Genomic DNA, 26,628 nt, shown 5'->3' on the forward strand with positions numbered 1-26,628 from the left:
ATGTATTAAACTTAGATTTTAAATTATTTACTCTTTATATTCAGTCGAGCTATTGAAGTATTCTTTATATTTTGTTGGAAGGGGCCTTAAAATTCAAATGCTTTTCATCTCTCTATGTCCTAGGATCAGCTCATCAGTTATTTCTTCCAATGTTGACTCCTCATTTCAACAATTTTGACAGGAGGCCATACCCTTTAGGTTCATAACCCAACATACTAGAGGGGTTAGCATTTCACAGTCCCTTAACTTTATGCAGGCAACATTTAAGATGGTCAGTAGCTATAGAATGGCATATTCAACTTCTGTGCTAATTGCTGAACAAAAAGTAACAAAAAGTTTATGTTCAATAGAAAATGCAAAATGTGGACTTGATATAATGGCTGTAAGCTATGGAAATACTGTTTGGTGGAATTCAATGGTTTCCATAATTTTTTGAACTAACAAAAGTTAAGAAATGACAGGAATGGTTCTCAGGTGTGAACTGTACTTAGTTCTCAGATCTGGTTCATCAAAGTTCCTTTATCATCTTTTATCCTTCATTTCATCAATTCTGACTCACCCCAAATTTTAAATGGATGGATTTCATGATGAACTTGCTAATTTCATTAAAGTGATAGAATGCAATACAGACCAAAATAAAAACAATAAAGTGTAGCAACACACTAGTCGCATTTGTAAAATGAAAACATTGGCTCACATTTAAAATCCAGAATACTTTTATGCCCATGCATCCTTACCTCTCCTTCCTTGGCTTAATGTATCTCTCTCCATGTATCGGTTTTGAAAGTTTCTCCACAGTAAAGGTGACATATAAATAGAAACTTTGTTTACTGCTAGAACTGACTAAATTTGCATTTGAGATGTTAATATATCTTTTCCCTTTGAGGATGTTTATGAAGCTTCTGCCTCATTCCTGTCTCCTTCCCACATCCGCTACTGCCAAACAGGCAGTAAATGCAGTTCTTGGTCAGTTAAGGAGTTTGCATATGAAACTTGCAACGTGTGTATGTTTCTACATCAGTTCATGGTTGCACACTGGGAGTCATCACAACATTGTGACTCTGACATAAGAGTCAAAAAACTATTTGTACAAATAAACTTATCTTCCTTTAAAATGAATATCCTTGTATGTCAATATGTTGTCCTGAAGTATCCTGTGTTCTATTGACAGTGATATACGTAGATATTATGACATACCTAAGGAAAATATTTCCCATAGCAAAACTCCATAAGACCAGACATCACTTTGAGTATTGTAGATTTTGTCAAATATGGATTCAGGGGCCATCCATTTCAGAGGGAGCCTTGCCTGTAAATAATGATGAATAAGTTATTGACATGACTAGCTTCTTAGCTAAGTTCACTTTTAGCTGTCACATTAACATGCAATGTCATTAAATGAACTTACATCTCCTTTTCGTACATAATCGGGATCTTTGTAAATATCTCGTGCAAGTCCGAAGTCACAAATCTTAACTACATTGTTCTCAGATAAAAGGACATTTCTTGCTGCCAGATCTCGATGGATGCACTGTAATAAAAGAGTTGCACTCTCAAAACTCATTTCCTCAATCTTTCCCATGAATTTCCTGACATCATTATTTATACTAAAGTTTTTTTAGTAAAACCTCTTCCTTAATGATTCAAAAAAATAAAAATTTAACAATTTTCCTGGGAAATAAGTAGGAAGTCTGCTCGAGTTCCTTAGAACATACGTAAGAAATGTACTTGTTTTCAGAAATCGCAGCTTGAAATCAAGTCATTAAATGTAATAATCATTCAATGTAGGTCGGGATGTGAGGAAGAGCTGGCGTCACGTGTCGGGTCTCACAATGTGCCTTTAAGTGTTATAGCTTGGTTTACATAAATGTTCTAAATTGGCAAGTGGACAACAGGTAAGAAAACAAATGAAAATATTTGCACTCTGATCTTTCCATGACGCTTTCGTAGTGGTTCACAACAAAGCACAGGATCTCCTACACATGATGAAAAACAATGATAATTGATAATAGAGCACATACTGAGCAGGGTGTGACATTCATTGTACTGACTATTAACTCAACTATACTAACTAAATTAAAGAGAGCACTACATCTTCAGATTTGCTCCAAACTATTGAGATCTGTAGGTACATGCTAATAAATGATCTTTTAGCTAAGATTTCTAAAGTGAAAGTTATAAATGCTGAATACATAATAGATCAATATACAATGTTTCACTTCAGATATTTATTCATATTTGTTTGTGGCATTTCTGTTTTTAATTTTATAATTTTATTAAAAGGTTACTATATTGGTTAATCAATTAAAAATTCATAAGTTCTATTGAAGTCATTAATATATAACAGGACTAATGTTGGTATTCTTAAAGTCTTATGGCCTTTTAATAAGTAGATTTTCAACACTGAGTTTTTAAATTAAAATGTATTTTTGTTAACTAATTAATTAATTAAATATAAGCCATATTAATTGGGTGAATAGAATTCCTGAACCTTTGGTACTAAACTTTATCACATTTGCTCAATGTAGATGTCAGAATCACACAGGGTTAATTACCATTCATAACTGGTCAGTTTGTGCTCATATGCAGCAAGATCTGGCCAACATTCAGACATGGGGTTGTAAATGGTATTGGTACCACAAAAGCTACAAGTTCTGGGGAATGAGCATACCCAGAAAGAATTTAACCATCACCCTCTTTGACATTCAATTGCATTACTATTACTGGATTTCTCACTATCAACATCCTGAAACTTATAATTTACCAAACACTTGATTGAACCAGGTGGGAATTCTGCACAATGTACTAACCTTTGCAGTCCCATCCACTATCTAGAAGACACAAGTCTAGAGTGTCTAGAGTGTAATGAAATGCTTTCCACATGCTTGGATGGGTGCCCCCCAACAACATCAAGAAGTTCAACACCAGAACAAAGAAACCTGTTTGATCAGCATCCCATCCAACTTCAACACACACAAGCTGCAGTGTGTGCCTTATACAAGATGCACTGCAGCAACCCAGCAAGTCTCCTTCGATGGAATTTCACAAACCCATGATCACTGCCAATTATAAAAAAAGGGCAGCAGATGCATGAGAAGCACCACTATTTCCAAACCACAATCTGTTGTAACTTGGAAATATATGGCTATTCCTTCACTATTATTGGGGAAAAGCTTAGAATTCCCTCCCTAACAGTACTATGAGTGTGTCTACACCATCTGGACTGCAGAGGTTCAATGGCGTGACTGACATCACTTTCTTATTATGGAAAGAAAACAAATGGTCTTGCCACATTCACAACCAATGAACAAATGATTTAAAAATGTGTTCTGGAATTTTTAGGACTTCTTGTTTGTCTGTTTTGGTTCAATAGCTACTGCATTTGATCATTTCATTTTAAATTGAAACATTCAGATTTTGTAAACATTTTAAAGATAATATGTTTAAGAATCTATTACATGAATGAGTTCAAACTTTTCCCATTCCATTGATATAGCATGTGCCGTATGGTGTTTGTTCATAACATAATAATTTAAACTCAGTATTATCAGCAAATGGTAATATCGAATTAGCATGACAAACTATAACATTTCAATGGGAAAAATAATCTGTTTATTTAAAATACAATCATGAAGCAATATTCATTATATCATTGAAATAAAAGCAAAATTCTGTGGTTGCTGTAGATCTGAAGTAAAAGCAGAAAGTGCTGAAGAAACTCAACAAATCTGGCAGCATCGGTGGCGAGAGAAAGAGAGTGAGCAGTTTGAGTCCCATTGACTTACTCCAGAACTGTTTTTATAAAAATCAAAAGAACTGCAGATGCTGGAAATCTGAAACAAAAACAGAAATTGCTGGAACATTCTAAACAAGAGTCATTGGACTCTAAATGTTAACTCTGATTTCCTCTCCATAAATGCTGCCAGACCTGCTGAGACTTTCCAGCAATTTCTGTTTTTCTTTTAGTTATTTAGTTCATTATAACATTCAGGCTTTTGCTATATTGGGCCAGTTATGGTGACAAATTACAAAAGTGAAAAAAAAAGATCCCTAATTTCAATCAACCAGAGTTTCAGAATTTCACTCAGTATTGTGTTCAAACCTTTCTTGATGCCAGGAATTCCATGCCTCGGGCCACTTGGAAACTGTAACTGATCAGGTCCTCCATGGTAATTGGCCCTATGTACAACTCATCAGCATCTACAAATTATGTTTTGAAAAGAAAATTTTAATGTTAACTTTGACTTGTTGCTACAATCAGTGGTGCAGTAATAAAACAGTTAACATACAAATTACAAGCTGTAAGATTTAACTGAATAGTGTATCTGTAAACTTTAAGTTACTATTCTGAAGAGAATACATTAGTGGTTATCTGTATATTAACAGGCAGTAGGTCAGCAGGGAAACCTCACCAATTCCATTGTACACTATTGTCCCCCTGAACTAGGATGTGAGCAAAAATAATTCTGATGCAATATTCAGGCATTACGTTTTTGCCTTTTCTCCAGTGATGCAGTTTGGCCTGCTGGGTGGTACCACCATTTCTGGGTTTTGTTTCAGAATTCAAGCCTTTGTGGTTTGTTATGTCATGACCAACAATAATATTGGTCTGGTTGACTTAACTGGAAACATGGGGTCAGCATTACCAATTCAAAGAATTCATATATACGCTCCTATCAGTGTACTTAACTTGGTGGTTCACAACAGCAACAACTAAATCCTTCTTAGCAAGTCAATGTGATTTACAAGCATTAGTGGTTTATAATGTCAAGTGTTAGTGATTTGTTATGCCAAGTATTATTTCTTTTTATCCTCTCCAGTATTCCTGGAAGCTGTAAATTAGAATTGAACAGAAAGAATCGATTCTTACCATGCTGTTTTGCAATGGCCTTTCTTTTTAGCAGTTCTGACAATATTTTCATCACCATCAAAATAGCAAGTGAACTGAAGCTTCGGGTCATACTTACAAACGATTTTTTATTGATTAGCTTAAAGCAGTGAGTGCCATGTTCAAATCAACTGGACTTGTGACACCCACTGCTTTAGACTCAAACATGAAGGTTAGCATTAATTAAAATGGCTGGTAATCAAAATCATCTATTTCACTGAGATACAATATAATACCCTTTTCTGAAACACCATTTGCCACCAGAGTTTGAACCTATTTAGTTTTCTCATAGAAATAGTACGCATGAGAAGCATAATATTTCTCAGAACTTTCAGATATTTGCAAATGTGTAATTTGAGCAGGCTAACACTACAATGTATATTTGGCAGCCTCAATGAGGAAATATCATCAACAAGGAAATTTTCTCCCAAATATTGTCATCATTGACAGTCTGTTGAGTTGGCGAGTTACTGCAGTAAAACCTCAGATCATGTGGTGAAGCTCCAGCAAGTTGCAGTACTGTTGATGTTTGTTAACTCCTTTTCACCTCGCAGAGTCAATTAGTGGCAAAATAATAAGGTGAGGTTTCCTCCCTACTGTTCTGAAAACCTCAAGATAATCTGATAAGAACTATAATTGTCATTCATAGCACACCATGTATTTTTATTCCTTCCCAAAACTGAAAGGTGTGCCTCCTCCTATTAAGAATATCCCACGGATGTTTATTACATAGATAATCAGCAAGGACATCAAAGATAGTCAATCCGGTGTAAAAATAACTTTGAAGGCTGTAAATCAGGAAGGAATCCGTTCATACCCTCCTCTTCCTCTTCAACATCACTTAGGGTTTTGTCTTCATCAAACCCAGAGCTGGTGGAGCTCTCAGAGCTTGTGACGCTAGCCAGCCTTTTTTTTTTACCCTCCATGGCAGTCCTTTCTTGAATGGGGTCAGCCTGCAGTTTAGTTTCCTATACAGATGGAGCACATGAAGAAAGCTTGGTAAAACAATATGTTTTGAAAATAAATAGCAACTCTTTACGAAAGAGAAAGTCTTGCATTTTCTTGTGTTTTACCCTCTCCCCATTACCTCTCAGTTCACTCTGCAGCCAAGGGAAACAGTTAAACGGAAGAGTAATTCCTTTAGTAGCATCAGTTCTAAATCACTGAAAGGAGCTAATCTTAGAAAGGCAAATTTAGTGTGAACCCAGTGAATACTTGATATAAGTGATTGTATAATTTCACAAGATAAATAACTTCAGCCCTAATCCCAACCCAGCTTTATAGAGTTAATTTTTTTTCAGCATCACTGAAGGAGTTTTAGTTCTGGATGGCACAAAAGATTGTGCAAATGAAACCCAATTGCAATTCTAATGTTGCGCACCCCTCAGAAGGCCAAAAAAAATGTCCCATCAGGAAATTGGTTGAATCCTACTCGAGATGCCCAAGTAAGACTCCTCGAAAGGGATGCTGCCTGAGCTGGGGGAGCTGCAATATAAGGGAGGATCAGATAGATTGGGTTTGTTTTCCTTGGAGCAGGGAATGTTGAAGGGACACCTGATAGACGTTTACAGATCGGGAATCCTTTGTCTGAAAACCTTGTTTTTCAGATAAAAGATATTTTTGGTTTTCAGATAAACTTACCATATAGGATCATTTGGAAAAAAAGGCTTTGCTTGGCTTGAACGCACCTGAATGGGCCTAAAAGCAATGTTTTGTTTTTTCCAAAGAGCCTGAACCCAGTGTGTCTATTCAGGTCCACTAGATATATGGACACCCCCTGCTTTAGATTCAAACCTGGAGGTTAGCACTAATCAAAATGGCTGGTAATCAAGATCATCTATTGCACTGAATTAAAGTATAACACCTTTTCCCGTGACAGCAGTTGCCATCAGAGTTTGATCTCATTTAGTTTTTCGATAGAAATAGTACATGTTAAAGTATATTGAAGCACAAGTTTTCTCAAAACTTTCAGATGTTTGCAAGTGTGCAATGTGTAATTTGAGAAGGATAACATTACAGTTTATAGTTGACAGGCCCAATGAGGAGATATCATCAACACGGGGGTTTTCTCCAGCGTATGGTCATCACTGACAGCCTGTTGACTTGGTGAGTCACTGCAGTTTTTGGACGTGGGGAGAAAGAGTAGCCAGCCTGTAGAGGCTAATAAGGGCACAGGAACTTTTTCCATTAGAAGAGGAGTCAATATCAGGAAGCATCGATTTAAGGCAAAAGACAGAGGCTAAGAAGGGAGCTGTCAAAAATCTTTTTTCACCCAGAGGTTGGTGGGGGTCTGCCTTAACCATCCTTACAGGCAGTGAGCAAGTCAGAAACTCTCGTAACATTTGAGCAGCATTTATATATTTACATGGATTGCCATGTATGGGCTAAGAGCTAAAGTATTAGTGGAGTCAGATTTTTGATGACTGGTGTGGAACAATGGGTTGGAATGTGTCCTTCTGTGCTGTAGACATCTCTGAATCTTTATACATGCTCATGATGTGCTCGTGAATTTGTGATGCCTTGAGGACAGTGGGTGTAAGGCTTGCACTGCTACATTTTTTTCAGCTGTAGATGTGGCACTGGCAGCATCCTCCACATGGATGATAAGTATAATTTTTGTTTTAAATTAATATGGAGCCAGAAGGACAAGGAGAAACTAGTCCCCTAGTTATTTGGATGAGGCCTGATCATAGCTTTTTTTTTCCAATCTTTAAGCCTATGCCAATAGGTGCAGGGATTTTACCGGTGACAATTTGATGCCAGAAAGAAGCCGAAACAAATTCAATCCTGTTTCTAAAGTGGTGTGACACATGTTTTGGCACACTCTTCTACATGAAATGGTAGTGAATTCCTGCTCATACCTTTAGCAAGTGTTGAACATGTAAAGCAAATATTATCTTTCTGTCATCACTTATATTATATTTTAAGTTTAAAACCTCTTGTGTGTGGCAAACTAGAAACAAATGCATCATGGAGAATTCCCCTGCTGTACACAAAACATACCACCTGTGGACATCTATTTCCAGTAATAACATGAGATCTCAGTAGTTCAGTATTTAAAATAAAAATCTTAAAGTTGCAATCACCTTATGCAGGACAAAGTTATTTCTCTTGCTCTTCAGGTAGTTGGAGAGATTGCCATATTTACAGTATTCAACAATTACCATCAAAGGACCTATAAATGGAAAAATTAGACATTATGTAAATCAAATATTACTCTTTAAAACAATTCCCTAGAATAAGACATGGACTAATTCTCTAAGTTTCGAGAGCGTGGTGCTGGAAAAGCACAGCAGGTGAGGAAGCATCCGAGGAGCAGGAGAGTAGACGTTTTGGGCAAAAACCCTTCATCAGGAATGGGGGTTGGGGTGAGGATGGTGGTGGTGGGGGCAGGGAAGGTGGGGAGGGTCACCATTACCTAAAGATTGGTATAATATATCAAAAGCCTGAGTGTTATAATGAAGTAAATAACTAAAAGAAAAACAGAAGTTGCTGGAAAGTCTCAGCAAGTCTGGCAGTCTTTTTGGAGAGGAAATCAGAGTTAACATTTCGGGTCCAATGACCTTTCTTTAGAACTTTCCAGCAATTTCTGTTTTTGTTTCATATTTCCAGCATCTGCAGTTCTTTTGATTTTTATAAAATGTTCTTCCCAAAATTTCCACTTTCACACCAAATAGAGCAAACCATCCACACTGATTTAGTTCACTAGAGGTTCTCCTAATAAAACAAACCAGTTTTGAACTCAAACTTTATTGAATGTTTTGCTTTGTGCTATTAATAAATTCCATTACAATTATAAAATTACGAACCTCCATGTCTGGTGCATGCTCCCAACAAATTCACCACATTCAAATGATGTCCGATATGAATCAAGATCTTTAGTTCTGACATTAAAGCTTTGTATTCACTGGCTGTTGCCCCCTCTGGGAAGAAAATAATCTTAAATCATTTAAAACACCAGAATAAGAATATTTAATTTGGTCATTTTCAAAATCCTGCTGATAAAAGTAAAGTAGTGACGGTTTTAATTGTCCTCTATAGATATGCAAATACTAATGCAAATATGAAACATACACATAAAGAACTGGAAAAATACTGTAACCATCATCAATAGTAATGGCATTTAACATTTGCTATTTTCCCATTCTTTAATTTCCTGTCCATAAATGGACAAACTTCATTTAGGAATACACAGGGCCCTAAATTGCACAGAGATTCTGCTGGTAATCCCCAGGAAAACATTTGTACTCTAGATATTTGTTGTTACTGAGAGGATCCTGGTTTTCTTGTAAAGGCACAACTTCCATCCATCCACTGCAAGGTAGATGATGGTGGGGAAGCAAAACAAAGGGCACTTAGCAATAGCGTTGCTGGAGGCTCTCCGGGTTTAACTGTTGTAAATTGCAAGCTGAAGGACTTGAGGCCAACATATTTTTGCAGCAGAATCTCAAACACTTTCAGACACTTAACTAAGAAGGAATTTATTCCTTAAATGGCAAAAAAGCAAACTGGTTCAATATGTGTCAAATCTTTTTTATTATCGCAATCATTATCACTATCCAACATGATCAGAATCACATTACCTTTCAGCATTTTAATAGCAACAGTCTTGCATGTGGATGATTTATGAATACCAAAAGCAGAAGCTTCCACAACCTTCCCAAAAGCCCCACGACCAAGAGTTTTACCTGTTGATCAAGACAAAGACAAACAGGTAATAAAATAAATATTCAAATAAAGTTATTCCTATCCTGTCTAGAATTTACAAAGCAATAATCAGGCTCAGAACATTTGCATAATAGTTCAGCTAAACACTGGCATTCCAGTGACAGAGTGATATTTGCATGGTCCTCTTCTTGAAATATAGATACTGTAACAGAAATCTTAACATATTATCTATGAAGCAATGCTTTCATCAGATCTCCAAAAAAGATTTTCCTATCATCTTCTTGAAATAAGTGGATATGGAGAGAGTGGTGGCAGTAATTGTACTAAAAATGGTTAGTTATAAGGAAATTAACATAACAGTAAAGGCAACTACATGTATATAATTTCATATATGGACGAGAAATGAATGAAAATATTTAAGTATCCATATTGTTGATTCTTAATTTTTATTGGCTCCTGTAGAGTAACACTGATCAGCTTCAGTTCCAATTAAGAAGGAGGACAAAGCCAAAGCAAAGTCTATCAGTCAGCTTCGTAAAGACCAGTGGTCTCAGATTCTAAAGTGTGAAAAAAGAGAAAACTTTTGAATGGTTCTGTTATACTTGGACCATGAGTGACAATACCTCCAACCTATAAGCTAGAAACATTTAATATCAAGAAAATCAAAACACACTTTAGCTATAGGTTCATTCATTAGCAAACATTGAACACAACAAAGTTTCAAGCAAGTTACTAAGTCAGTGCTATTGCACTCTGCCTTGAGTGAATCTCAACAAACAGTGATGTTAGGAATGTATTTGCAACTACCTTATTTGGCAGCAGTTCTAGTCAAATAAATGGATAATGCCTTCTCTTTGAAAGGCAGCAGAATATTAATTTATTGAATTAAGAGGAAATAATTATCAGAGAGCTAAAATTTGTCAGTGCACCTCCACTGTAACTTTAGGGTAATGGAAAGACAGAGAAATTATTTGAGAAACAGATTTAGGAGATCTTTTATCAATTCTTTTTATATGTAAGGTCACGATAATGAGGGGACAGGGAACCAAGTTGAACTGCTCACAATGTGAATTCCAATGATCTCAATACTACAGAAAGCTGGGAACATCTTCAGAGGCCAGGACAGAGCATGTTTTGAAGTGTACCGGCTTCTGCTCTGGCTGAACTGGCTAATCATGCAATACCTTACTTGCTGCCCATAAACCTCTCAAGGAGCAGGGAATCAGTAGCACAAGCATGCTGAGTACTTTTTAGCTAAGAATTGAAATTTCATTCTGAATTTAACAAACTGTCGGCTCTTAATGACAGTGAAAACTTAAGTCAAAGTCAATGTGGTTTTATTGACTCCAACTTATTCATCTTCTGCACATTCTGCTTTGTTTCTGTAATACATAGTCACAGGAATTAATAAAATACAGGGAACAACCATGATTCTCACCCAAACAAACAGAATACGGTTCTGTTATCAATTTAACCTATAACTTAAGCTTCCTGTCTTAAAATAAATGAAGGAACTAACTTTGCTTTGACAAGGAAAACAGTTCAAAGTACTGCTGACTTCAATTAAACATATATCTGATTGAGTTATGCAATGCAGGTCCTAGGTTCAGTTATCTTTTTACTGTGTTAACTGGTTCTAACCAAGGAAACAACTGCTCTTGGATTAACAAGGGAAAAGTCAGCAATGACTCCCACTCACTATGATTATTCAGAACAAGATCTACTGAAATTACATCTTGCATCATCAGGCCTGGGTGTGAATGTACTGCAGAATCTATGGACTGCTGTACAGTGTGAGTCTTTCTGGATTTTTCACATAGTTGCTATATTGCAAGTCTACCACTAAAAGTAGCCATCACAATTTTGCACCCATGACTCACTTTGATCCAAATCTGCCCTGCCCTGCCCAGAAGACATGCAAATTACCATAACTATGGGACTGCTGGGAATACACGGTGGCCTACATTTGGGAAGAGATCTGTAGTAGGGAAAATACTAAAATCTATTTTAAAGGATGTGAGTACTGGATATTTAGAAAATAATTTCCTGTTTGGACAGAATCAACATGGAATTATGAAAATAATATCATGTTTGAGATTTTTGAGGATGTTGTGGTGACTTTGGTTTTTGAAAGACTTTTGATAAAGTCCCACATAGGTTAATAGAGAAAATGGAAGTGCATGGCAGCAAGAGGATTAAATTAGCATAGGCAAAATTAGCATACGCTGAGGATTGGTTAACAGCAGAGAACAGTCTATATTAATGATTTAGATTTGGAGGTCAATTTGTAATATTTCCAAATTTGCAGATGATATAAAACTTGGTGAAAATGTTAGTTCTGAAGAGTTTGCTAAGATGCTTCAAGAGGATTTAAATAAGTTAAATGTGGGAACAGGAGCATAGCAGGTGGAACATAGTGTGGCTATCTTTGAAGCTATTTCTGAAATAGTGAAAGATTGGAAAGTGTTGGCGTCATTGTTCATAAATCATTGAAAATCAGCATGCAGGTGTAGCAAGAAATTTGGAAGGTAAACAGTATGAAGGTCTTTATCACAAGTGGTTTTAAGTACAGGAGTAAAGAAGTAATCTTTCAATTAAATAGAACATTAGTGTGACTATGCCTGAAATATTACGTCCAATGTGGACCCTTGCCTAAGGAAGGATATACTTTTCATTAAGGAGTGCGGTGGAGGTTCACCAGACTGAGAGGGATGGAGAAGAGTTATATTGAAATGTTAACTCTGTTCCTCCCTCCACAGATGCTGCCAGACCTGCTGTGTTTCTCCAGCATTTTCTCCCTTTATTTCAGATCTCATTCATCCACAGTACTTTGCTTTCATCTGGGTTGGAGGGGTTATCCTATATGGAGAGATTGTGGAAACTGAACCTGTATTCTGTTAAGTTCAGAAGAAAGAAAGTGATTGCATAGAAACATAATTTTTCTTTTAAAAGGAATAGACATAGTAGATGCAGAAAACATGTCCCCTGGCTATACATGGTAATAGGGGCTAGAATCAGGGAACACAGTATCAGAAAAAAAGACAACCTATTTAGGCCTGAGATGTGGGGAGAACTAGGTAAAAGTGAGGACTGCAGACGCTGGAAACCAGAGTTTAGATTAGAGTGGTGCTGGAAAAGCACAGCAGGTCAGGCAGCATCCGAGGAGCAGGATAATCGATGTTTCAGGCAAAAGCCCTACAGGAAGTGGAGGAAGGTGTCAGAGATAGTCCAGGTGAATTTAAGGTTGGGGTGGAATGTGTTGGTGAAGTTGATGAACTGCTCAACCTCCTCGCAGGAGCACTTTCCACCGTACCAACCTTCACATTAACCACATCATCCGCTGACATTTCCGCCACCTCCAAACGGACCCCACCACCTGGGATATATTTCCCACCCCACCCCTTTCCGCTTTCTGCAAAGACCATTCCCTCTGTGACTACCTGGTCAGGTCCACGCCCCCCAACAACCCACTCTCCTGTCCTGGCACCTTCCCCAACCACCGCAGGAATTGCAAAACCTGCGCCCCCACCTCCTTCCTCATCTCCATCCAAGTCCCCAAAGGAGCCTTCCACACCCATCAAAGTTTCACCTGCACATCCACCAATATCATTTATTGTATCTGCTGCTCCCGATGCAGTCTCCTCTACATTGGGGAGACTGGACGCCTCCTCGCAGAGCGCTTTAGGGAACATCTCTGGGACACCCACACCAATCAACTCCACACTCTGTGGCCCAACATTTCAACTCCCCCTCTCACTCTGCCAAGAACATACAGGCCCTGGGCCTCCTCCACCACCATTCCCTCACCACCCGATGCCTGAAGAAAGAACGCCTCATCTTCCGTCTTGGAACACTTCAACCCCAGGGCATCAATGTGGACTTCACCAGTTTCCTCATTTCCCCTCCCCCCACCTTATCCCAGTTCCAACCTTCCAGCTCAACACCATCTTCATGTCCCACCTGTCAATCTTCCTCCACACCTATCTTCTCCACCCTCTCCTTTGACCTATCACCTCCATCCCCAAACCCATTCACCTATTGTACTCTTTTGCTACCTTCTCTCAAGCCCCCCCCCCCGCCCCACCTTATCTCTCCATGTGGGAAGAACCTTTTACTCAGAGTGGTACATCTTTGGATTACTTTATCCCATAGGACCATCAAAGCTCAGACATTAAATAGTTTAAGTGAGAGGTTTTTAGATTTCTACTCACTGCTAACATCAAGGGATATGAAGCGGTATGGGAATGTGGGGGCATTGATGTAGATGATTAGCCACAATTGAGCATGGCGGAGTAAGTTCAAGGGGCTGAATGGCCTACTTCTGTTGTGTTCCTGCAACAGACACTGGCTAGATTCTGAAATACCGCTTTGAGTTGCTGTAATTTGACACGCTGCCTTTTTTTCTACTGAGACATTGTCTTTCTGATAACTATGAAAGTGTTAACAACACACAACTTTATGTGTATCACAGCTCCACAAAGCATCTGATTATAATCGGTTATGACAGTCAGTCAGCAGCTCATTTCTACATAACACAACCTCCACCCTCCTGCTTATCTGTCAACCCCCTTACTTCACTATATTCCTGACGAAGGGCTTATGTCCGAAACATCCACTCTCCTGCTCCTTGGATGCTGCCTGACCTGCTGTGCTTTTCCAGTGCCATACTTTTTGACTCTGACTCTCCAGCATCTGCAGTCTTCACTTTCTCTCACATCTCATGGTTGCCCTGGTTGGGTACATTTTTGATGTGTTGCAGTTTCACTGCAGACTCAGATCTGAAGTGGCCTTGTAATTTTTAATAGGTGATATTGTTATTGGGGTGGCTGGGTGAGTCACTCAAAATAATGAACTTATGGTGGAAAATGGTGAACTTATCATGGAGTTACAAAAAATGGACATTGATTTAAGCATACAGGGAAATGAAACTCAGTCTTGACCAAAGTGACTGTTCGAATAAACATGCTACAGAATCCAGATAGGCTGCAGCTGCCAACAGACAGTTTGCAACTAAACTGGTAGCTGGAAACCCTACAAAACACACCTGGATTTGGGTTTGAATGGAGGCAATGGACATCATCCTCAGGGCAATGTGCATCAGACATGAATATGCCACAGACCCTTATTTAGAGGAGGCTATATGCACCCAGCATCTCCAGTAATGGATACTTAAGGACACCCTGCCATCAACGCCCAACCTTGTTGGGTCTGGTCAATCAAGGTGGTTGAACCTGATTGATCTGTTAAAAGATACTCAAGACCATCCTAAAAAGGCGCGATGACTTTGGAGTACAAGAATCACTGCAAAACCACACTCAGTGTGGTAACGAGAATAGATTAGATTAGATTCCCAACAGTGTGGAAACAGGCCCTTTGGGCCAACAAGTCCACACTGACCCTTCGAAAAGAAACCCACCCAGACCCAATCCCCACCCCTATATTTACCCACGACTAATGCACCTAACACTATGGGCAATTTAGCATGGCCAATTCACTTGACCTGCACAACTTTGGATTGTGGGAGGAAACCGGAGCACCTGGAGGAAGCCCACGCAGACACGGGGAAAATGTGCAAACTCCACACAGCCAGTCACCCAAAGTGGGAATCAAACCCGGGTCCCTGTCGCTGTGAGGTAGTAGTGATAATCACTGAACCACTGTACTGGCCCCTGGAATAACCACTGAAAGAGAAGACACCTCCAAAACTATCAGAAGAAGACCAGACAACATCACCACATGGAACCTGACCAAGTTCTAGGGTGGTGGTATATGGTCATCCAAAGTTAAGTTAAAGCATAAGATAGATTTGTAGTGTTTATCATTAGTTCATAGTGTATTCATTGTTCTATTATTAATTTTGTCAAATAAAAGAATATTATTGTTTTACTATTATGAAAAGTCGACTCACAGTTCTTTTGCTGGATAAAGAGTGTTCAAACACATTGTGTAGCAGGCACAACATTGGATTCCAATAACAGAGGCTGAAAATCAATTCAGCATTGAGTACCACCAGGAATATTGTGGAACAGACCATAAGAATGTTCAAGTTGCATATCTGGTGCCTGGACAGGTCAGTCAGATCTCTACAGTTAAAACCACCAAGGCTTGTGACAATTGTAGTGCCTTGCTTGATGATGGCACTTCTAAGAACAGAATATGAAGGAGGGGAGCATTCTTGAGCCACAGTTCCATGTTCATAACAAATAATCTCAATACTCAGAAGTTATAATAACCTATCAGTGGCACGTACGATCAGATAAGATATTATCAACTTCATCCTTTAAAAGAGTATCTTCAGATGCATTGAATTGCATACAGTCTTCATCCCAGAATCAGACGATTCTATTCAATTGGTCTAAGCCCGCATTTATTCTGTGCACAAATCTCCTTTCATTCCAATTATATCTTTTCAACTTGCCTGATATCTAATTTCCTTTTTTCTTATTTATGTGCCCATTCCTTAAAATGTAGAAACGCTTTTAACAATTCCAAGGGACAGCAAGTTCCATGTGTTTAGTGCTTTTGTGTGTAAAAGAAATTCCTCTTCAATTCTTTATTCGATCTACTGGAGCTAAGTTTTTATTGATGCACCCTTGTTTCAAACTCAGACAAAAGTGAAGGCAGTTTTCCATGCTCATCAATTCAAAACCCTTTATAATTTTAAGGAACTAGATGACACAGAGAAAATAGTTCCATCCTGTTTAATTTTTACTGTTCATTCAAAGCTCCCTAGGTGGGAGACCAGCCAGGACAGCACTGAAATAGCTGAGTTTGGCAATGACAAGAGCATTGTTGAGGATTTGTACCAGCAAAAGGCCTGAGGCAGCAACAGAATTGGTATTACAGAAGAGTAAGCATGTGTTCATTGTTTTTGCATACTTTTATGTTGGATCTGAACATAGTATCAGTTGACACTTTGAGATTGAGGCTGGAATTGAACGTGAAGTTGAATGGCCTGCATTTATTCGTATGTGGCCTTTTAATGTGCTGATATGTGAATAAAATGTAGTGACATTTTGACTGATTTGTTGCGAAAAAGAAATATAGATGACTGTCACAAATTTTGAAACATATCATCATACCTTTTCCAAACAGTGTTACAATTTTGTGCACATACCTAGTTTCAGCCTGTCTCGAGGAAACTCCCATTTATTATCATCATAAGGAAGGTGTTCACATTGCTCATCGAGTGGTACTTCATCTGGATCCATTATGATTGACAGGTAATCTGTTTTTATTTCTGCTGATCGTGGCTGGAAAATCAAAACATGAGAAATCACGTTCATGCAAGGTGGACATTTGTCCTGCAGATTTTTACAGTCTCCATGCCAATACTCATCATCTTAATGGTTAGTAGTTGGAAAGAAAAACATTGTATCATTATGCATTATGTCTGAAGTAACCTTTAGGGTTCAACAGACTACAACAAAACCACCAGTGTGATTCATTCAAAACTAAATGGCATCTTTCACTGGACTAATTAGCAGTAAGTTATGTAGCCTGTCAAGTGTGTCTTGATTAAACAGCAGGCATTGACAAAATAATCATGCAGTGTTAGGGCTTATTTAACAAGAACAATTATAGAGTTATATCTTTTTCTGGAAACAAAATTGAAAGTGTTTTCAGTAAGAAAGTTAACCTTCTGCAGAATACTGTAAATGTTTGCTTTAGAATTATATCTATTAAAAATTAGCACATGATTATTTTTAGGTAACATTTTAATATTTATTTCAATTCAAGTTAACTTCAGAAGCTTTACCTAATAGATACATTCTGAAAATATCTGCCTAATAAAGATCTTGAATATTGCAGATAAAAGACATATTTTGTCCAACCTTTTTGTCTTGAACTCATCAGGATAATTTGTAGGAATACCAATGTTAAGGGAAACATTTGTAATGTTTGGTTGGAGAATGCTAATGGATTGGCAAACACACTCAGATTGGTAAAGACATTGTTATGGATAATGCACTTGGTAGGTGACAAGTAGCAGTTGACTGACAAGCTTTGTTTGAATTTTAATCAAGCAGATTGACTGATTGGTCAGGTATTACTCTGAGAAATGCACCAGAGAATGGGCATCACCAATTTTGTTGAAATGAATCAGGTGCAGTGTGTACATGTTCATTCTGTCTGCAGGGAACATGGCCTTGTGTATGAACATGTACAGCTTCCTGACAGGTCTAAACAAGAATTGTATCTTCTAAATCCCAATTGCACCCTGCTGACCAGATAGAACTAATTGTATCACTTCTGCCTTTGACTCTTTTAGATGGATCAATAATCATTTCTACAAAAAATTTCCGTTGTCCATGAGGATCCATTTACACAAATTATGGACAATGTGAGGCAGACTGGTAGATTGGTAGAGGATGAAATAGCCATGGTAGCTGCCAGAAAAGTGTGCATTCATGTGGAAGAAGTACTTATTATGGTCACAGTTGGGACTGACTTCCAGAGAATGAAAGCCCTTTTTGTTGACGGTTCTCATTGCTAATCAATGGAGTTTCTTTCCTGATGCCCTGAACCTGGTGGAATCCAGCCAAATGGAGGCAAAACCCACATTTAATAAGGACAGTTTAATTGACCAGCAAGATGCAGTAATCTGCAGTTGCTTCTGACATGATAGGAAGGTCAGCAGCTCATCCTTGCAAGGATCCAGGACTGAAGTCCAAGGCCACGGTGAGCATATGGAGAGTATTCCTTAACATGGTATGAGGTGTTCAGTGTTGAGGAACAAATATCTGCACACCTAGCTTCATCCAGCACTGGCTCATGATCATCTCCAGGTAGTTCCATCTTCAACAACAAGTCTACATTGAAGATTGGGTGTTAGATGTCCTTCTGCTCTCCTTTCCTCTGCATGCCCTCCCGAGGCCACTCTGTTCATCCTTTTGCTGCTCATGATCAGGGACCCAGAATTAGACTGCTCGCTTCTATTGCCAACTGCAGCCTTCCTTCTAGGCAGATGGCTGCCTAATTGTTTTTGTAAGTCTTGACCCCTGTTCCTCTGCCCACCTCCCATTCTACCTGTCTTCTTTCTATTTTTCAACCCCTTGATAATTACCCAGACCCCATTTCAGCCTGACTCATCAACAGAGCCAAGAGTCTGTAGCGGTCATGACCGAGTCCTCACTCAACCCACCTGCTAGTAGGTTTCGATTGATTTTAAATGACGTGTTTGTATATTGTTGTCTGTGCTTTGGGCACTTTGACCAGTTTATATATTAACAACGCTTTATCCAAGCACTCTTGTCAGTGAGGAGCACAAAGGGACACATAATTCTTTTTGATGCTCAAATCAATTTTATTAACAAAGTATTCCATATTTAAAAAATCAGATCAACATTTCTCAAATTCCCATAATATTTACTGTCTATCTAGCACAATGCATCTAAGAAAGGATATTACCTAAACAATCCATGTGCCTGAGCTGGGCCATTTGAATCTCTTTCCTCTCTGACATAGGGCTGGCACTCTTCCATGAAGGTGGGTCTCACAGGGGTCAGGGCAAATCTTCTGTCTGTCTGTCTGTCTCTCTCTCTCTCTCTCTCCACCACGCGCCCCCGCCCCCCATCCCCTCAAACTTCCCACCCCCCAACCTCCCTCTCTCTCTCTCTCTATTGCTGGGTTAGATTGAGTCTTTGCTGAGGGGCTGGTTTCCGTCTGTGTTCTTTTATTCCCTCATCCCTCATCCCCGACCTTCCAGAATGTTCTGTGCCTTTGGCCAATGGGGTCATGAGCTGTGTTCAAATCATCCAATGGGGTCACTGTTGCCATGCTGGTAGGAGTAAAGTGCATGTCTGCAGGCAATCAGAATGTCACAACCCTTGGGCTGTTTTTGTCTGGTGTGCCTTTGCCTAACTCCCTAAGTATCTGGATTCCCCATTGTAAATAGATTGTAATTTCTGAGATATTAACAATTTTGCTTATACACATCATCAAGCATAAAGGGATTCAGTCTGGGCTAGAATGGCACCTCGGACACTTTCTTGGGCTGAGTGGCTCTATTCATCACTTCCTGGTCAGGCCTGTCTCCTCTGGCTGGAGTTGGTGGGACTAGCTGTATTTCAATTCCTGAGGTTGAGGCCTTAGCAGAGATAGTGTCCAGGACTGGTGCAAAACTGGTCTGGATCAATAACTGGGGCTGATCCTGGATTGGAAGTGGGAATTTGGATTGTATTGGTCCAGGGTCTGAATCAGGACTCAGGTTAGGGTCCACTTCCCCTCCAGTTCTCCTAGAAGCATGTAGAGTTTGTGACTGCTGCATTGGGCTCTGTAAGCCTTTCACTGATTAATGTATCACCTAGTGTAAAGTAGTGTTAGTTATTTGTCACAACTACCCTTTTTTTTAGCAGAGACTGTAGATCACAATGGCATGGCTAAAATGGAGATCTGGGCTCAGATGGTAATGTTGGGAGTTGATGGCTAAAATGGAAGAGTTGGGTGAGAACGTGCGAAAGCTCGGACAAATGTGATTGACAGGGAGTGTCAGAGATAAAAGAGACATGAAGGTTTGGATGGGGGGAGGGGTCACCTAGATTACCAGACTAAGCCTGTGACTCACCTCAGTGAACTGTGACCTCTGTTGTCTTCCATCTTCATCTGAATTGCAAATAAATAATGGAAATGAAAACAATGGCTGCCATTACACCTGCTGTGTACAGATTAGGTGCTCTTGTCTGTCTAAGGTTGGGAACGCTACATGTGAGACCCTTCAAGAGGCAATTGCTTTCATCAGGCACTTACATTGTAAAGGTTAAAGACATCTGTAATCATAGAATCCAGCATGTGAAATGCATGGTGGACAAATCCTAGTCATAAGCAATTTTGACCCTGTCACTACAAATTGATCACAGTCATCTCTATGAAGCAGAAATAATCACAGTTGACCTTAAAAGTGTCCTCCTGTTGGATCACAATTCACAAAGACTGTTGTAAGACTTTGTGAATTGTGCTGCTGCAGACTGAATTTGTCCCGGGACACTGTCACAGAGCTACGTCATCTGCTGAAGTGGGATCTGTGACCTGAAGGAGGGGGTGGCCATCCCCTCCCAGGGGACCTGTGTGGGATCTCTCAATCCTCCACCCATCAATGTACTGAGGTTGTTACTGGTGTAAATTGTGACAGATTACCCCACTTCATTTCCCTGTGATGAGGTCAGTGCTGCAGTCCAGGCTGTTGGCATGGCCAATGGAACTGGCACCCCTCCCAGATACAGGGCACTATAGACTGTACACCCATCACGGTGAAAGCATCATCACAACATGGCTGGCTTCATCACCAGAAAAGAGTTCCATTCCATCATTGTACAAGTCATCAGTGATCAACCATGCCACATTCTAGACATCCAGGTCAGGTATCCTGGGAGCAGCCATGATCCTTAAGAACTCTCATGTTTGTTCTGATGTCTTACAATGATGGTTACTGGGAGACAAGGTCTACCCTCTGCAACCATGGCTGATGATCTGTGACACAAGCCCCTGAAAACGGCTGAGTGTAAATATAATGCTCCCATTCTTCATCCTGGGCCATCGTGGAGCAGACGATAATCCTCCTGAAGGTGAAATTCTGGATTGGTCTGGAGGAGCTTGTAGTACACTCCATACTACAATCTTCTTTCTTTTGCCCTCTTTGGTACTTCCAAAACTAGGTCCATTGGTCAACCTACCACCCTTGCTTTCCAAGTCTAAATCCACCCCCAATACACTATTTACTTTCAGCCAGAAGGTTAGTTCCTTTTCTGGTCATGTGAAACCATTTCTTCTGAACAGCTTTCTCCTTTCTCAAATGTGATCTCAATGTCCCAAAAATCAAAACCCTCCCTTTTACACTATTACCCAATCCTCACATTTACCACCCTGATCTGTCATGTCCAAATGGTGACGTTCGTTGCACAGGTAGTATTTCTGAGAGTACTACTACCCTGGACGTCCTGTTTGTTGAATTTGCTGAGTTGAATTAGGTTTTATTGTCACATGCACTCAAACAAGTACAATGAAAAGAGTGCAAGTTGCTACTTATGGCGCCATTTTAGATACAAAGTCACTCAGTACAGCTTTTCCAGTTGCAGTTTTTGGAAAAAGAAGTACAAGGAGTTCAGCATTGCAGATTTAGGAATAAATTATAAAATGGGGAAAAGAAGTATGGAGAAATGGTCTTCCGACTGAGTCCATGTTGACACCTAACCTCCAGTCGGCACTGTGTCTTGTACTAGACTGCGTCTGACTTCACCTCAGGGCTCACTAGGCTGGGAGATCACTCTGGTATCACCTCGAGACTGCAAGTCACTTAATAATTTCTGAGACTGATCTTGCAATTCATGTTGTTGTTTCTCACATGAGCCACAACTCGCTTTTCGGAAGTTTACTCAACAGTTTCGTTATGTCCTGAACCTTTGGACCTGGGAGGTAACAGACCATATGTGACTCATGATTTTGGCTGTAAACTAGACTTTTTTTAATGCCCTGAACTATTGAGTCATCCATTACTACCTTACTAATCTGCCGACCAGCCTTTTACTCTTTTCCCAGAATAGCCTCTGGCACCATGGTACTGTGGTTTTCCCTCGTGTCATCCACTACCCAACTCAGTCATGTTGCTTCGTTGCCTGCACATGGCTTTCTCATAACATTGCGGAACCCCCATAGCAAGGAGGAGTAAATGGTGCAATTAAAATTGTTACACTGCCTCACAGTTTGGCTGATTTCAAAGACCAGAAATCTCCAACACACTTGAAGTACTTTTAAGATATAAACTTATGGTAGGATTCAAAAAGGCTGCCAGAACATAAAAATAGGTCACCTATGCTATTCGAGAAGAGGGACAGTAAATGTGCAGCTAAATACATAGACAAGGTAGGATTAATCAGACCTGGCTCCACTTAAGCAAAGAAACATGTCACCAAGCACGTACGCAATCTACGTTAGGTTACTGAAACTTGTCCCAACCGCAACTTGTGCCAGTCAAATGAGACAAGAGGAAGTTATAAACCACATTCAACCTGTGGTATAGATGTTTAAAGTACATGATCTAATGCTAAGTACCACAAACCCAAAGTGGATTCTGACTGGTCTATTGTTTTGCAAAGGATTGAAAATCACTATGTAATTGGTCAATGAGAAGAAACCGATATAAGATTGATGTGGATTTGAGAATAAAAATATAATTGTATTTGCCAAAAGGCAGACTGTCTAGGCAAAGAGGATCGCTGATCCTACCCCCAGTTGAACCTCTTTACACTGTGAGTAATAAAGGAGATGAGTAAAAATGTACCATCGTCTGGCTGGTCATTTTCTTCCACAAACTGGCCCTTAGACTGTACCCTACGGTTTACTTCTAACAAGCATGTTCTTGAAACAGAAACTGAATGCGCTGGAAACAGCCAGCTGGATGGCTGTGGAAGAAGGAGCAAACATTAAGGTTTCAGATTTTATGACTCTCCATTAGAACAGTGATTGGGACTTACCTTTTTGAGTTTACGAATGAAGAGAGTTAGAAGCAGCCAGAAGAGCGCAGCAGCTACACAGGTACATGTCAGTGTGATCAGCTCCAGGTTCGAATTCTCTGTCGGTCCTGGAAATATACAGTAAACACTGGGAACCACTTTCCTCTAAAACCTTTGGAAGCTTCTGGAGTTTTGCATCTCTGATTATGTTAGAAAATATAAGTTCTATAATTTTATTTTCCATAAGACCCTTAGACATACGGGCAGAAATCAGGCCATTCAGCTCTTTGAGCCTGCTCCATCATTCAATCCTGGCTGATACGTTTCTCAACCTCATTCTCCCACTTTCTCCCCATAACCCTTAATCCTCTTGATACTCAAGAACCTATCTATCTCAGTCTTAAACGTACTCAATGACCTGGCCTCCACAGCCTTCTGTAGCAACGAATTCCATAGGTTCACCACTCTCTGGCTGAAGAAGTTTCTCCTTATCTCCGTTCTAAAAGGTTTTCCCTTTACTCTAAGTTTTCTATAGTTCATTTTTGATAAAGTATACGCTGGAATTTTGACTTTACAAGTACAATTATCCAGCAGTAAACTTGCGAGGCATAATCTTGTGCCCTTGGTCATGGTAGGTTTGGTGGTGGGGAACTCTGAGTCATGAGGAATGAAGCTGGTGAGGATCCCACCTTTTTTGCCTCCACTCAATTTAAGTCTAGGGCAGGAAGAGGAAATCAAAGCCGCAGTTAATTGACCTCCCAAATAGGCAAATAATTCCCAAATGAAGGTCTCATCTTGTCACCACTGGTATTAATCCAGTGCCAGATGGCAAGGGAGGTGGAATTTGCCATGCAGGACCATGACAAGCAAGGGTTACTTGCTGGCATCTGGGAGGGTGCTTTACTTAAATGTTTCAGCGCCTGAATTAGGGACCTAGCACTGAGAAGGGCAGAGGGGTCTGACTACAAACCACTCATTACCCTCACTACTAACCCACTCTGCCATTACTCACTCTGGCCTGGAACCCCGTGAGCATCCTAACTTTCAGGATGGTTGGGAGCTGGCGATAAGGGAATTTGGCAGTGAACAGTCAACAATCACTGTCATTACTCTTCTAAAGGTGACTACGTTTTCAGGAGATGAGACATTGAACTTAGTGTGAAAATCCAGACATTGCAGTCTGTCACTCAGAATTCTGTTGTAAAGTTGTCTTGTGGTCCTCCAACCACCAGGGTGGGTAGTTACGGAAGTCATGAGAATTTCAACTTCACTGCACAGGTTCACTTTCTGCTCCAACAACATTGCTGTCTGTCATCTCTTTAAAAGGGCAATGATTTGCAGCAATAAGAAAAAATCTGATAACACAAGGGAAAACCTTTTTATACAGTGAGTGGTTTAAATCTGGAATGTACTGCCTAAGGTGATGGTGGAGGGAGATTCAATTGTTTCGAAAGGGCAAATGATAACCATCTGAACAGAGAGAAAAACAATGAGGTGAGAGGGAAATGACAGAGGAATGAAACTCGTTGAGTGGGTCTTGCATTGATAACTGAAAATGTGTTGCTGGAAAAGCGCAGCAGGTCAGGCAGCATCCAAGGAGCAGGAGAATTAACGTTTTGGGCATGAGCCTTCTTCAGGAAGGGCTCATGCCTGAAACGTCGATTCTCCTGCTCCTTGGATGCTGCCTGACCTGCTGCGCTTTTCCAGCAACACATTTTCAGCTCTGATCTCCAGCATCTGCAGTCCTCACTTTCTCCTCTTTCATTGATAAGCCAATTTGGAGGTGGGCTAAATGGAGTCTTTCTACTCTGTATTCATTCCTTGATTTGATGAAAGTCTATCAGGGTTCTTGAGAAGATGAAGGCTAATATTTTAATTGTGTTTTTTCTGCTTGCCCATTAGTGCTTCGACTGCTAAATCTATCTTCATAGTGATGACATTGTTCTTCTCTGCATTGCGTTCCATCTGCCATCAAATTCCTTTCATAACTTTTAGCTTCCATCTACAAACCTCAGCTCAGTACTTTCAGTGAAGTGGAAAATTGTACTTTCTTCTGTTTATTCAATATAAGTTATTGATAAAGTGAAACCTAAAGGCTCCTGTACAGATTCCTCACAGACACCATAGATCACATCAATGTCAATTGACAAGAATACCAATTAGGCAAAAGTGAGGACTGCAGATGCTGGAGATCAGAGTCAAGATAAGAGTGGGTCTGGAAAAGCACAACAGGTCAGGCAGCATCTGAGGAGCAGGAAAATCAATGTTTCGGGCAAAAGCCCTTCATCAGTAATGAGGCAGAGAGCCTCTGAGGTGGAGAGGTAAATGGAAGGGGGTGGGGCTGGGGAGAAGATAGCTAAGAGTACAATAGGAAGACAGAAGTGGGGAGGTGATAGGTCAAAGAGGAGGGTGGAGCGGATAGGTGGGAAGGAAGATTGGCAGGTAGGACAGGTCATGAGGATGGTGCTGAGCTGGCAGGTTGGAACAGGGGTAAGGTGGGGGGAGGGGAAATGAGGAAACTGGTGAAGTCCACATTGATGCCCTGGGGTTGAAGTGTTCCGAAGCGGAAGATGAGGCATTCTTCCTCCAGGCATTGGGTGGTGAGGGAGTGGCGGTGGAGGAGGCCCTGGACCTGTATGTCCTTGGCAGAGTGGGAGGGGGAGTTGAAATGTTCGGCCACGGGGCGGTGAGGTTGATTGGTGCGGGTGTCCCTGAGATGTTCCCTAGAGCGCTCTGCGAGAATGCCAATTATCCTCACTCTCTGTTTTCTACCTCCTCTCCAAAATGCTGCCAGTATAAGAACGTGCTACCAATAGTTCAATATCTGAAAGAAATAGTTGTTAAAGCATCAACAATGAAAAATCAGTCACAGTACAGAAGCTCAAGTAAATAAGGTGAAGCTACTGAGATGGATATTTAAGTAGCATTCTTCCCAAAATGTTTCTCCTAAACGATATAAAATTTAGATGCAAGGGTTATAACTTGTAGTTTCATTAAAACACATTTAAAATGAAGTTAACATGTCTCATATCTTCTGCACATTACCTCGAACAGTGATGTAAGCAGAAGTCTCCACAAACCCTTTCCTGTTTGTGGCATGGCACTGATATAAACCTTCATCCTCTTCTTTGACTCTTTCAATAATTAAGGTTTTGCTTCTTGGTCCCAGGGTAATACCTTTGTATGAAGTATATGTGACAGAAATTAGACTCAAGTATTTCACACAGCCTTATCTTGTTTATAGTTAGGTTCCATTTACTTCGATATACGCTGAACAGCCAGACAGCAATCTAATACTATGACATCCTGCATGATACAGATACACTGCTATAAAAACACTGTCTTTATGGGAAAAAAAAGACAACTTCCTATTTAGTCTATTCTTAATGATATTGTCCGAATCATTCAGGAGTTAAAGATAGTATCGGATTTGGGTGGTTTTGCCCGTATGTTGGTGCATTAATTAAGTTCAAAGTCAATCAAATTTTTGGCTGTTTGCTTTATATAGACATAGAAGATGTCAGCAGAAACAAAAACAAGAAAAAATTAATCATGCTAGTGGATGAATTTCAGAAATTACCATGCTATTTTATCAGCTCAACCAGAACACATCATGTTACGCAA

At 39.8% G+C, this 26,628-nt stretch overlaps 1 protein-coding gene across 3 annotated transcripts in view; it reads right to left on the reverse strand.

Annotated features, from left to right (window-relative positions):
- Positions 1–26,628, reverse strand: part of flt1 (fms related receptor tyrosine kinase 1) — a 184,560-nt gene that overhangs the window by 32,187 nt on the left and 125,745 nt on the right. For 2 of the 3 annotated variants that reach the window (XM_087988200.1, XM_043692014.2), the window contains exons 15-24: positions 26,050–26,181; positions 23,026–23,132; positions 16,674–16,809; positions 9,472–9,576; positions 8,698–8,811; positions 7,975–8,063; positions 5,706–5,856; positions 4,103–4,200; positions 1,409–1,531; positions 1,198–1,309 (exon numbers count right to left, since the gene is read on the reverse strand). In XM_087988200.1, the coding sequence (XP_087844326.1) occupies positions 1,198–1,309; positions 1,409–1,531; positions 4,103–4,200; positions 5,706–5,856; positions 7,975–8,063; positions 8,698–8,811; positions 9,472–9,576; positions 16,674–16,809; positions 23,026–23,132; positions 26,050–26,181 (1,167 nt within the window). The remainder of the gene's footprint in view (positions 1–1,197; positions 1,310–1,408; positions 1,532–4,102; positions 4,201–5,705; positions 5,857–7,974; positions 8,064–8,697; positions 8,812–9,471; positions 9,577–16,673; positions 16,810–23,025; positions 23,133–26,049; positions 26,182–26,628) is intronic. The other variant, XM_087988199.1, reaches the window with a different exon arrangement.

The sequence above is a fragment of the Chiloscyllium plagiosum genome, unplaced genomic scaffold, assembly GCF_037043375.1.
Source record: "Chiloscyllium plagiosum isolate Xiang-an unplaced genomic scaffold, Cpla_swu_hap1 HiC_scaffold_6, whole genome shotgun sequence".
Classification (NCBI taxonomy): Eukaryota; Metazoa; Chordata; class Chondrichthyes; order Orectolobiformes; family Hemiscylliidae; genus Chiloscyllium; species Chiloscyllium plagiosum.